The sequence below is a fragment of the Hyalella azteca genome, unplaced genomic scaffold (assembly GCF_000764305.2).
Source record: "Hyalella azteca isolate HAZT.00-mixed unplaced genomic scaffold, Hazt_2.0.2 contig5438, whole genome shotgun sequence".
NCBI lineage: Eukaryota > Metazoa > Arthropoda > Malacostraca > Amphipoda > Hyalellidae > Hyalella > Hyalella azteca.
Window position 1 is genome coordinate 15,013 of NW_025935628.1, and position 13,547 is coordinate 28,559.

A 13,547-nucleotide genomic window follows, 5' to 3' on the forward strand; every position below is an offset into this window, starting at 1 on the left:
CATGGATTAAATGGGTACTACTATTCCTATATTACGTGTGTATTACCAACCCATGGATTAAATGGGTACAACTATTCCTATATTACGTGTGTATTACCAACCCAAAGATTAAATGGGTACTAACTATTCCTATATTACGTGTGTATTACCAACTCATGGATTAAATGGGTACTACTATTCCTATATTACGTGTGTATTACCAACCCAAAGATTAAATGGGTACTAACTATTCCTGTATTACGTGTGTATTACCAACCCATGGATTAAATGGGTACTACTATTCCTATATTACGTGTGTATTACCAACCCATGGATTAAATGGGTACTACTATTCATGTATTACGTTTGGTACTGAAAATAATGTAATAATAAACAAGTCCAACTCACCCGCCAGCATTAAGATGATGTGTGCAGGTTTTATGTACATCGTCGCCTTCAATACTTCCCCTCTTGTAGAGCTGCCGGACTTTCTGTCAAGGATTAGCGGATTAGATGATTAGATGATTAATTTGACTAATTTAATTTGGATTAAGGATTTGGATTAAGGATCCTAATTAATTAATTTGGATTAAGGATTAGATTATTAATTTGACCTCGCACTTGATCTGACTTCACCCCTTCTTCGACTATAATCCAGACTATATATAATTATCAATGAAGATATTCCATGTAGGGATAATTCACATCTTGTGTTAATTTCAATAAAATTATTATACGTTGACTGATCAATCGTGTTGATATATTAATATATTTATTATAAGATGAACTAACCTATCCTATCGAATTAGCATGTTAATATTTTTATCGTAAGAGGAACTCGCCTATCGAGTTGAAATATTAATATATTAATTGTAAAATTAACTCAACTTTCGTTTAATCTTCAATAAATAAATAGCAAGCTAATTAGCTGTATTAAAGACGTACCTCATACTAACTAAGTAAACTACAGACTGAAGAAATAGTTGTAGAAAAAAATCGAAAACTATTTAAGAATTATTTAGTAATTCATTTTATACTTCGTAATAACTACATATGTCAAAAATGATTCACTTTCAATATTAGAAGCAAATCCTGATGCCTTCAACTAAAATTAAAACAGCTGTTCACAGGCTACGGTTAAGTTTGAAAATAATTTTGATAGTAATAAAACATATAAAATGAACCTAACAGTCTTGTAGGTCTCAAACAAAGGTTGGCTAGAATGTAGCTTTATTCAACTAAATTATCACTTGAAAAGAGAAGACATGCAAACATGAACACCAACATGTTCCTATCACTATACACTGAAATTTATAGGCAAATTTCACATCAATATATTATTATTATTAAATAACAATAATAATAAATTTTGCCTCTCAGCGATGCGTCACCGAAATTAAAGTTACTGGGAACGCTCTTCACTGTTTTACTGTCTCATTTGTTCGTCATTGGCCGATGAACTATGGAGCTGGAATAGAATAATATCCAGAACCTATCGTAACATTTAATGAGTAATAACGTATGCAGATTTGACTAGCTTACAGTCACTCATCTTTCGTATATTATTGCTTAAATTTATATAAAATTATATATTATTGCCTAAATTTATATTAGAGCTGGAATAGAATAATATCCAGAACCTATCTTAACATTTAATGAGCAATAACGTATGCAGATTGACTAGCTTACAGTCACTAATCTTTCATATATTATTGCTTTAATTAATATAACTGCAATTTTTTAAATTAATATAAGTACTTGAATTAATATTAAATTTATATAAAATTATATATTATTGCTTAAATTTATATTATATTATTGCAAGGCCGAAAAATTCGGTCTTCGCAGCTGCTATCAGCTGCGTCTTGGTCGTGCGCACACATCATTAAGCCACGGCGATAAATTAAGCCATGACAAAATTTGTGATGTACGCTAATTAGCAAAAGCAAAGACATGAAAAGTGATGACGAGCTCACTATCGTTCCTCAAATTGCCGGGGTCTTACCGTGATTGATATTTATGTGTTTAATACATCCCACTATAGTTCAGAATAATATATGTGCTTTAAATTACTTTGTAAATTTTATCTCGGCATTCAATTTGACATGTCTCTTAGTGATCGCTAGATCATGAATTGTACTTAAGGATTCAAATCGTGAAGTTAAATCCTTTCTCGGATAAGAGAAATAGCGCGGCATAAATATCACAATTTAACAACCTTCTAAATTTTATACTGGATTCAACGACATTAATGTATCCCAGAAATACCGGTGTGACGCACTCTGATTAATGAACGTCTGAAAAATTAAATTTATAATAATTATAAGTATTAATTTTATTTTTACCGTGCAATGTCGGGGCGTTCAGTTGAACTGCAGAACACAGCGGTCACGACACGGCAGTCCAGACACAAGTGATATATTTTGTAATGTTTGGGTGTGAACCCACCGGTTCCTTGCAGCTGCAGGACAAGATAGCCAAAAGAAAGATAAGCAGGGACAGATCGTGTGAAACAAGCATGTTAAATCTACGCGCATATGGTTGGTAATAAAGGCATCACATGAATTTCAGCCCACATAAAATTTTATTGTTCCTGGGCTGACGTTAAGGTCATCTACAATCACAATGCCCAAATCAGGTAGGCCTGTATTGTGTAAAAACCAAGTCGATAAGACTACTGCGGTACCAAGAAGGCTCACAAACATGTCTTTAATTGCACCATTATTCCGAGTGAGTCAAATAAATACTATTCTTAATATCCTGAGCATTATTCTGCTTCATGAAGCATCATTTAAAGACTGTGCCATGTGATTTGCTCAAAAGATTTGAGTATTAAAAATTAAATTTAATAAAAAATTTAAATTCATAAATTATTATTTGCTTGATTTGCTAATTTCCTTTATAAACAGGTACATACAAAATATACCGGAACGAGTCGTCACTTCCCAAAATGTGGCTGGACCTCTTATATTGCAAATAGAATGTATCTGAGAAACCAATTATAAAAATAAAAAAAAACGTATGTCCTATTGAAACATAATAAAAAAACTTTATTTGGCAAATGAATTCCAAATGAGCTGCAAACATGGAAAAAAGCTTGCTTAGGGCTGAAAAAGGAAAAAAATGTATTTCTTTTAAAAGACAAAATTTCTAGTACTTATATCTGAGCACAGTGGAAATAACAATGAAATTGGTTTGAAATTTTTATTAGTTTACTTGTCGGAAGTGGCAAAGTAAAGAACCCGCTAGAATCACTTGATTGCTTAAATTGCAAGCTTATCAAGAATTTAAAAGCCAAGAAAACGGCCAAAAAAGAAGAAGAAGAGTGTGAAGGTGAGTCGCATCCTGCACGTTGTTTACGATGCATTTCACATGAACTAATATATTTCACTCAATAATTCATATATCTAATAGTAACTTATCAGATATGCAACGAGAATGCCCTCAGCATTGGGATAAAATTCTAATTTGCTTTTAGTCAAGATGTCTATACAAGATTTCATTTATCGGTTTAAAATGATAAATTTTATACAAGAATTTTTTAAAAGAGAAAATTCGATGAACAGTTTTATGAGCTGCAAACAAGTAACTGACAGTCATTTTCCTTGCACATGATTACATTACGTCGACTCGGAAGTGGTACATATGCATACCACGAACGTATTTCTCGAGGACGTAGTGGTACATAGAAACAAATTGCATTATAGTACAATAAATGAAATAATATTACAAGATCAAGCAATCGGACTAACGTGTTAATTTCTATGTACAGACTAAATCGCATACACTGTTAGAAAAAACGGTGAAAAAACGGTCCCACTGGCGTTCTAGTGGCCGGTGGCCCCGTGAAAATAAACTGTTTCGCCGTTTTTATCATATGTTTTACGGATTTCTAGTGTTAAATTAGAATAAAAACGGCGACACGGTGTTTCTTTTCACGTGCCGACCGGCCACTGAAACGCCGGTATAATACCGTTAATGGTAATTTTTCTAACAGTGTATTTGGCAGATGTTGATCCTATTCATCTTTATTTCTAAATTATACAATCAATTGCGCCAACGAAAGACGGGACGCTATTCGTAAAATCGCTTGCTTTCCTATTGGTTAGTAAGCAAAGCTCTAGGCTGTACCTGATTTAAACGCAAATGACAACAGATAAATTTAACATATTTGAAGATTAACGAAAAATAAAAATTTATAACAAAAAATGTGACAAAGAGAGAGCTAGAGCAGGGAGTTAGAATAAGACAAGAACGCGATTCTAAAGCAGAAATCTTATATAAGTAGCAGAACTTGACAAAACTAAAATTTTGCGTCACAACTCACACTTTATCAAACGATACATAGTCCTTGCTCTATTGTACGCCACGACTGGCGTCAGGGATTTAGCTCATGACAATATTTTCGATTTTTTATTCGTTTGCGAGTTATACGAATGTACGGAGAAACGAACGGCATTTCTCATGTTAATTTTTAAATTTGCATTGACCAAGAGCCGTATGCGTTAAGCCGTATAACTCGCACACGAAGACAAAATCGCAAACATTTTCACGAGCTAAGCATCACCGTTGGGAGGTTAGGCATTCATTAATAAAGTTTCGTTCACATCTGTTCAGTATTTTAGAAGAAATTTCTTGTTCACTGCGAATTTAAGCACGTATTGCTGTTTAAATCACGAATGACGGGAAAATAGAAAAAACTCGCGAACTAAAGCAAAATCTAAAAAAATTTTGCGAGCTAAACATCACCGTTGGGTAGTTGGGAATTTATATTCAAAATTTTATTCAAATCGGTTCAGTACTGTGGAAGAAATGTCTCGTGATGAAGGAATGTCTACTATATATATATATTACATTAGTCCTTATATAATCGTTATATTACATAATATAATCGCAATTTTCATTGTGCTTGGAATGCAGTCATTTAGTGATATTGATATATATATAACATATTTTTAGCATGATAGTAACATAGCAGCAAATTTTCCCTTGACTGTAATGCCCAAGCCCGATCCATTTTAAAAACAGACTGCCACGAGCTGAACTGAGTTTCATGTTCAGAACCGGTTTGAAACGGAACGTTTTTTTTTCGACCGGTCAAGCGTACGGTTTGTACGGTAGTCGTTCCGGAGAAGTCGAAGTGAGCGTGTGTCGGTCGAGAGGCGGGTACGTTCACAGGAACAATAGATTTTCAGTGAACATTCAAGATGTATTCTTTAAGATCAATACGACGAGTACAGTTCTGAAATTTGCTATGAAGCTGGGATTAATACTCCTTCGTCCGCAATGGCAAGGACTGGTAACTGGAAGCTCACAAAGTTGTGGGTCGTCACTGCCATCTCATTCATGGTAATAGCCTCTCGAGTGTATAATATTTCATTGTGCGCGCCGGTTTTACCATCCCTCATCGTTATTGTAATCGTCTTAACTGGCTTATTGAATATAATGAGAATATTTAGTATAAAATATTGTGGCAGTATTGTTCGAGCTGTGTAGAACTCGAAGCAGGATTTCCAACTCATGCAAATCATATCTGTTAAAATACTGAACAGATATGATTTTAGATCTTTTATGAACAAGTCACGAAAAGTTCAAGCTTCGGCGACAGGCCACATCAGGCCTACTCTTTAGCGCCGACATCACTATGTTATGTACCGTCTTTTTCTGCAGAATCCATGTCATCTAAATTATTGCAAATCATACTCAATATGAAGGAAAAATTCTCCCGAGTACCCATCCTAAAGCTTACGGGAATGCGGTGCAGTCGAAAACTAACGAAGAGACTCGCTGCTTCGCTGACTTGTTCTTTTTAATCTTGATCGTTTATAAGATTCGTTTTGGTAAATTCTAGATGATGGAAAAGCTTTTGAGTTATACTAAAATTTTAGCTTGTGAGTTATTTGAACTTTTTTGAAAGTTATATAATCTTTTCTTATTTTAAAATTTGAGTTTTTGAGTTTTGCAAAAATTTTAATGATAATTTCTCGTTCTACTTCTTGTATTCATCGATTATTGCTAAAATTGTTTAAAAATTTTTCCGACATGACTGATATATAACAGAACATTGATGGTTTTCTTGATAAATCAATGCCGTGCGTATGTGTGCAGGTTTACATCACGTTTGACGGTTGGGGCGCCAATAAAGAATGGATGCAATTAATGGAGGTGAGTTTATTTATAACATAACATAACATAACATAACATAACATGACCTAACATAACATAACATAACATATCATAACATANATGTGGCCTGTCGCCGATTCTTTTCCTTTTCGTGCCTTGTTCACAGAAGATCTAATATCGTTTCATTTGACCGGATCTTTTCATGACTGACGATAGCTTCAAGTAGCTACTAGACTTCCACCGGGTTCGATATGGTGCTGGGCATTTCAAATCTGAACATATATATTTCCATAGCTTTATCTATATACTAGTAGTCTACCTACTATTTATCTGAGTGTTGCCCTTGGTTTATTTTGGGTCGGACTGCAAAAATTCAAGTAGTGATTTAGTTTATTTTTATTACATCCACGCTCCTATTTATCGAGCAAAGTTTCCAATCAAGCCGTCATACGAACGGAAAGAAGTCATGGTAATATTTCAGAAGAGACTACTGCTTGTCATGATATGATTTTGTTAGGTGTCTCTCACAATCAATATAATTTAATAAGAATATTACAAACATTTTGACATCGCTAGGGTGGCGATATTATAACATAATTTACTGACATTCCCAGATCGTAGACAGTTATTAGCCGTAAGTCGCTTGAGTTCTATTTAACCAAAGCAAAGAAATTGTTGAGATATACATCGTATAAATCATTACCACCAGATTATTTTGAAGCCTTTTTTTGACTGAATCACTCTCACGCTATCTAAGATATTGTACGTATTGTAATTATTGTGATCAAAATGATAAATATCTTATACATATGATTCTTAAGAAGACTACTGAGAACACATAATTAATACCTAAGTTCTCGAATGATCATGCAAATCTGTTAATACTCATTTTGCGTTTGAACTCAGAAACACAAACGTATATTCATCTTCATATCAGATATTCAAAAAAACTTTTTAACCTGGCTTTATTTCAATAGCTTAATATTATTTATTTTGTTTTTTCTTTATTCAAAACAATTGTAAAATAGAATTGCTATTAACTCCTATTAACATTTTTACTTGTCTTTTAATCATTTGCCAATAGAAACGTCAAGAGGAGCGACGGCTGAGAATCACCGAGGCGTGCCACGAGTACAGCAGCGCGGCCGCCCTCCCCGCCGCTGAGCTGCCCCTGGGCAACTACAGGTGGCTCTGGAACAAACAGGTCGTCGTGTGCGTCAACTTCAAGGTAAACTTTTGTTCGATTATCATGAATTGATCAACCTTTTTAGCGCATTTTCTCATTTCTGGAAAAAATGCACTATTGTGCTCGCCATGTCCGTCTGTCTGTCCGTCCGTCTGTCCGTGACCTCAAGTTTTCGTCGATGAGAAAATGCGCTCTCTGTCACTCACTGCAGTGAGTACTGAGTTATATTTTTTTATAAATATACTTCTTTTTGTGGTGGAATATTTTATAGAAAGTTTACATCATTTTGAAAGAAAGTACAGAGAAGCGTAGCTCATCTATTATGGCTGTTAAGAGGCGTAAATGTAGCCAGCATACATTGGTCACTCACGCTCTACTAATTAACACAAAAATTTTTAAATAACTCACTAGTGCAGGTAAAATTTATAATCACTGTCAAAGCTATCGTAGTGAACAAATGATGCTCACACATCTTGCAATAATGGCGGCTTTTCCTCTTATTTCTCGCTTTGTTTTATTGTGTGCTTGCTGATACTTGTGAGGTTAACTCCCCGACAACGAACGCTGATATTACTATAACTTATGTAAATACGTAGATGTTTAAAATAATATATTTATTTCTCGTCAATTTTTTTCGATGCAGCAAGCAATTATATAATGTCACGTTGTTTTTATCTGTACTAACATCCTAGAAACAAATGAACGCTTAATTAATATGTAGAATTTATTAAAAAAAACAGTATATTTCCGTGCCCCAGGCAGGTTCGTCGTCGATGGTTGCCCACCTCCTGAGCGAGGAGTTCCCGGACCTGCTGGAGGCGCTGAAAGATACGTGGTCAACCAACTACATCGGCTTCAGGGTCTTGAAGCTGCGTGATAACGATAAGCAGTGAGTCATGCAGACAGAAGTGAGTCATGCAGACAGAAGTGAGTCATGCAGACAGAAGTGAGTCATGCAGACAGAAGTGAGTCATGCAGACATGACATTATGTCGTAGTGAAGCTGAGCAAGTGATGACCAGTAAGTCATGCAGACATGACATTATGTTGTGAAGCTGAGCAAGTGATGACCAGTAAGTCATGCAGACATGACATTATGTTGTGAAGCTGAGCACGTGATGACCAGTAAGTCATGCAGACATGACATTATGTTGTGAAGCTGAGCGAGTGATGACCAGTGAGCCATGCAGACATGACATTATGTTGTGAAGCTGAGCGAGTGATGTTAAGTGAGTCATGCCGACATAAGAGTTTGTGTCTGCTGTTCACGCCTTATCTTTTGCTAGTTGTAAGATAATTTCTTGGTCTGCAGGTTTGCTCAAGACCTTCTAGAAATTTTTCGCACGGTGCTGGTAGTTCGACATCCCTTCACTCGCCTCGTGTCGGCCTACCGAGATAAAATTGAGTTCTGCGACCGAGACAAGTGAGAACTACTAAAGGTTTACATTAATATATACTATATATACTATTCGGTTTCATTTTATAGCTTCATTTCAAAGAGAAAACAAAAAATACTTCAGGTTAGCCACGGTTTTCTAAAAAATTCTATTGTTTATGTTACATGCCTATGCAACGTCAATTTCGACATTTACTTGCTGGTTTTTCACATTTAATGGATCATGTATAAAAATATCACAGGAATAAAATGTACTAATTTCCTATCCGTGTTAGATCTAGATGATTGTTTTTAATGACTATTAAAAATCCTCACTTGCAAACACGAAGGTCATGTAATGGTTCTTTTCTAATCTTACTTTGAGCTAAAGAAAGCATTCCATTCGTTAGTAATCGAAATTATCAGTCTAAATTTTTAGTCAGGCTTTGCGGAAATTCTTTAAACAGTTCATTTAATTGAATTGATGAATCATGTTTCAATCTCAGTAATACTTTTTTTTTACTAAACAGAATTTAAACCAAAAATACAATTCTTCATTAAAAGGCTAGAAATTATTCATTCGGGTTATGTGACTATAAGATCTCATATATGTACTTTTTATTGTGTAAGACCAGAAATTATTCATTCGGGTTATATGAACACGATCCCAAATATATAATTTTATTGTGTGTGCAGGATCAGCCCTGAGATGCAATATTTATTCGATGAAGAAAATTCAGGAATTTCCTTCAAAACATTTGCCGAGTTCGTGGTGCAAGAGACGCGCCGGCGCCCGAGCTTCCCTTACCTCGCAATTGACGGCCACTGGCGCGCGTACTATGTGTCGTGTGTGCCGTGTAATGTTCAGTACAAATATGTTATTAAGGTGGAGACGTGGGACGAAGATATGAGGTCAGTGTGCATGTAATATGTTTTTTTAACTTTTTTAAAAGTTCGATTAGAACGGAGAATGCATGAGAATTCTAATTAAATGCATTCTGTGGTTATTAAATGAACTCTTATAAACTATCAAAGTCTACCATCGTTTTCTAATTTCATCCCTTTATGGGTACAAGTTGATAAATACAAAAAAAAAAAGTTACGAATGCTACTATCGAAATTTTGATGAGCCCGCGATTGATTTATTCTATCATTTGTTTTAATAATCCCAAAAATATATCGAACGTATGGTTTTCTTCTGATTTTTAAAATATCATTATTGTGTGCAATGATATTGTTTGCAGGTATGTACAACAGGCTTTGGACTTCAAATCAAGAAACGATATTCACTTGAACATTTCGAACGCCACTGCCACGGCCGTGCAATATTTCAAGGTAAGAGTCGCTCAAATAAGCCCCGAGTACCTCAGGAGGAATGCTCGTATCTTTTGCTTTCAATTATTCTATGTATCATTTTTGTTGTTTTAATTAATATATTGAATTATAATCAAAGTAAGAGTGATAAGAAAATATGAACAAACGTGTACAGATTTTCATTCACGATCGATGCATTGATATATTTCCAGCTCCTTCTATATTTAATCATCACAGTTTACTTACTCTATTCTTGAATTTAATTTCGGCAGGAACTTCCTCGTGAGCTGGTGAAGGATCTCTACGAAACGTACCTCATAGACTTCGAAATGTTTGGATACTCAATGGAAGAATTTATGTAAGATTCAAACTCCAGTGACTTCAATGATATATATCCACTGTTAACCAGTTCATAATGGCATGCAACTTTAAAACTTTCGACCGTAATGAATACTTAATCGCACATTTTATGCCGCAAAAAATCACAAATGCGTCAAAGTTAAAACCTTGGTCAAGTTTCAAATCCTACATCGAGGTTCATAAGAAGTGATTCTAATTTAGTCTATCATAGTTGAGGCCATTTTTTCTCCACTAAAGATGTTCAGAACGATTCAATATAGACGCATTGATCTAGACTATAACCAGCTACAGACGTTGTGATCAATAGATAGACGTTCCAATGGTGAATTTCAAGCGATATTTCGTTGACAGCCTGCCAAGAAGGCGTTGTCAAGTGCTGACGAAGCGAGCAACATGATGAAGGATGAAGACCTAACCTAACCCCACAAAATTATTAACAATAAGTATATTTTTATAAGTATATTTCAGTATATTTAACAATAAGTATATTCTCAACTGATCTAACGTTGCCTCTTATAATAACTGGTGGCATCATAAGATTTTAAGGGTAATTTTAAGTTTATTTAGGCGAAAAAGCGAACAATGGAATGAGCATCAAACAGGGTTAATTTTTGTATATATCTCTTGCTGAAATTGGCAAGAAAATGTGCTCAGAAAAACGAAATTAAAAGATAATTATTCAAGCATTTAATTTTAGACCCGCGCAATGTTTTTTTTTTTTTGTCATATTGAGTACTGACTTAGCCGTGACTCACTTTAGTGGGTCCTCGCTGACTCCTGCACAGCCTTGATAGGGGGTTAGTTCCGTCGAGTGCTTCGGACAGAGATATAAATTTCACTGGATAAGTCAAGCGTCATTCATTACTCAATCATCGAAGCATATACAATGGCCAAAATAAATTTTGTTTCATTTAACAGTTAATTAAAAATGTGTACATCAAAATTCATGCTCATCCCACCGTTTGAGCTTCAACTCCAAAATCGCAGTCTTGTCATCTTATATTACCGTCAGAATTTATTTAGCTGGTGAATTATTAGGCAAAGATTAAAAGAAAGCTTTAGCTTGTGTAAACAAAATTCACATAAGTTTATTATAAACATACAAACCAGCATTTGTATAATATTAATTCTAGCACCACGTAAATGTCTAAACCCGCTGCCCCGCCACCAAGACAGCGTATGATAATTGACATGAAATTGACGGCTGCCATCCACCACCAGCGATGCCCTTCCCCGTACCCTGAGCACTTCGAACTATTGAAATGTAGCAAGCGTTATTATATTCAAGAGGAAACTATTGAAATGTAGCAAGCGTTATTATATTCAAGAGGAAACTATTGAAATGTAGCAAGCGTTATTATATTCAAGAGGAAACTCGATGCTGAGCTGAAAATTGATCATAAATAACTAAAAAATGTGCCCCTAATTATTGCAGTGAATTATTAATCTTAAATTGTTCAATTTGCAATTAAATTTCCAATTCAACACTTAGCTTTTCAAAAGGAAATATTCGGGAAATGTTAAACAAAAGCTGTGGGAGCCTGAGCCGAACATTGATTATGAATAACTCAAAAATTTACACCTATGTAATTATTAGAGTAAATTATTAATCTTAAATTGTTCAATTTGCAATTAAATTTCCAATTCAACACAGCTTTTCAAAAGGGAACAGTTGGAAAATGTTAAATAAAAGCTGCTTGAGAGGCGAAAAATTAGATTAAGTGGTCAGCACATGAATCTGTTAAACAATCATCTTTTTTCAGAAAAAAATGTGCAATATTGTCCAAACAATTACACATTATCATTTCCACAACAAAGTATTTCTGAGCTGAATGATATCTTGTTACGGCCTGCAAGCGTTGAAACTAGATCCAGGACCAGAAATCTGAGACTTGCCGCTCTTCTATATGATGGGAACGTGCACTCAAATTGTACATAAAGTTTACATGTTATTTATAAAAATTAATTGGTCATGTTGCGTAAATAGTGACGCACTTTCTACACTCTTTGGCGGGGTAAAGCTTGGTCAGCGTGAACTACACAAAGCGAAAAGTTAATTGTTAATTTAACAACGACTCACTCACTCGTGTATGACCCTCTGAGTCATACACGAATATTTCGCTGGTCGAGGAACGCATAAATTTGAGTTTATCGTGCTTAGATTCAATAGAAAATATTTATGCAAAACTAAATTTATCATAAAACCGTCATATATGCGCTAAAGTAAATCAAACACGTTACAGGCACAACAATTTATTTATTTTTTATTGCGTATCGTATACAATATCGCCAATGAAGTTAGCGTCTCGTGGGGGTGGAAAGTACAATAATTATTGCCGTTAGTAGACAGAAGAAGTTTCTTTATTCACTGATACTTTCACCCATGTCACGTACCTAAATTCCCAGTAACGGCCGTTACCAGGAACAAGTATGCGCAGGGTATTTCTTTGTTTCTTGATACTCAACCCGTTGCCAATGTTATTCGTACCTAAATTCCTAGTAACAGCGGGTACCCTAAGCACGTATGCAATGGGTATTTCATTGGTTGCTGATACATAACTCGTTGCCTACGTTTTTCGTACCTAAACTTCAGGTAACTGCAGTTACCCTAAGCAGGTATGCAAATGGTATTTCATTTGTCCCTGATATTTAACCCTATGCCAACGCCATTCGCGTCTACCTTTCTGCTTTGGATTACCAGAAGCTGGGGCGACTCTAAATTTTGTTAGGTATAGTTTACCGGTGACGATACCTGTCGGCAAAAGTCTCTGTGATGTTGAAGAAGATCAAACGCTTGTGATCGCTCAGGGATTTCCTGCCATTAAATAAAAGCAATTAAGAAGAAGCCTTTAAATCGTTTTAGATGAACGCTGATACCTGGAACTTTAATTTCCAGCAGGTGGTCTAATATATAATAAGATAGAATATGAAAATGTATTTCATGCATTAGGTTGTTCATGATTCAGAAAGAAGAATGAACAGGGCAGTTTACTGTCAAACTCATAAAATATGAAGACTGAAAGACACAGAGACATAAATAAATACTTGCCAGGCGATGCATATTTGACAGATTTAATTAATAATTATCAAAGCTTCGATGCGTTGTGCGGAAGGCGAACAAATTGAAACCAAATTCACTTCACGATGAACCGGAAACCAATCCAATTTATCGCCGCCAATCTCATGCCAATTAATTAATCAGTTCAAC

The 13,547-nt window shown here is 35.0% G+C and overlaps 2 protein-coding genes across 3 annotated transcripts in view; one reads left to right on the top strand and one right to left on the bottom strand.

Annotated features, from left to right (window-relative positions):
- LOC108682539 overlaps nt 1–2,381 on the bottom strand; it is a 10,924-nt gene extending 8,543 nt beyond the window's left edge. The window contains exons 1-2 of the mRNA XM_018171726.2: nt 2,325–2,381; nt 388–470 (exon numbers count right to left, since the gene is read on the bottom strand). Coding sequence (XP_018027215.1) covers nt 388–427 — 40 coding nt within the window. The 5' untranslated portion in view covers nt 428–470; nt 2,325–2,381. The remainder of the gene's footprint in view (nt 1–387; nt 471–2,324) is intronic.
- A 2,732-nt stretch (nt 2,382–5,113) lies between these two features.
- LOC108682538 (carbohydrate sulfotransferase 8) lies at nt 5,114–11,239 on the top strand. 2 transcript variants are annotated; one of them, XM_018171724.2, is made up of 8 exons: nt 5,114–5,328; nt 6,088–6,144; nt 7,190–7,333; nt 8,050–8,180; nt 8,603–8,713; nt 9,362–9,577; nt 9,910–10,000; nt 10,252–11,239. In XM_018171724.2, the coding sequence occupies exons 1-8, from the start codon at nt 5,266–5,268 to the stop codon at nt 10,339–10,341; spliced, it is 903 nt and encodes a 300-aa protein (XP_018027213.1). In that variant the 5' UTR covers nt 5,114–5,265; the 3' UTR covers nt 10,342–11,239. The 2 variants fall into 2 exon arrangements, with proteins under 2 accessions (XP_018027213.1, XP_018027214.1); XM_018171725.2 differs by lacking the exon at nt 6,088–6,144.
- The last annotated feature ends 2,308 nt before the right edge of the window (nt 11,240–13,547 follow it).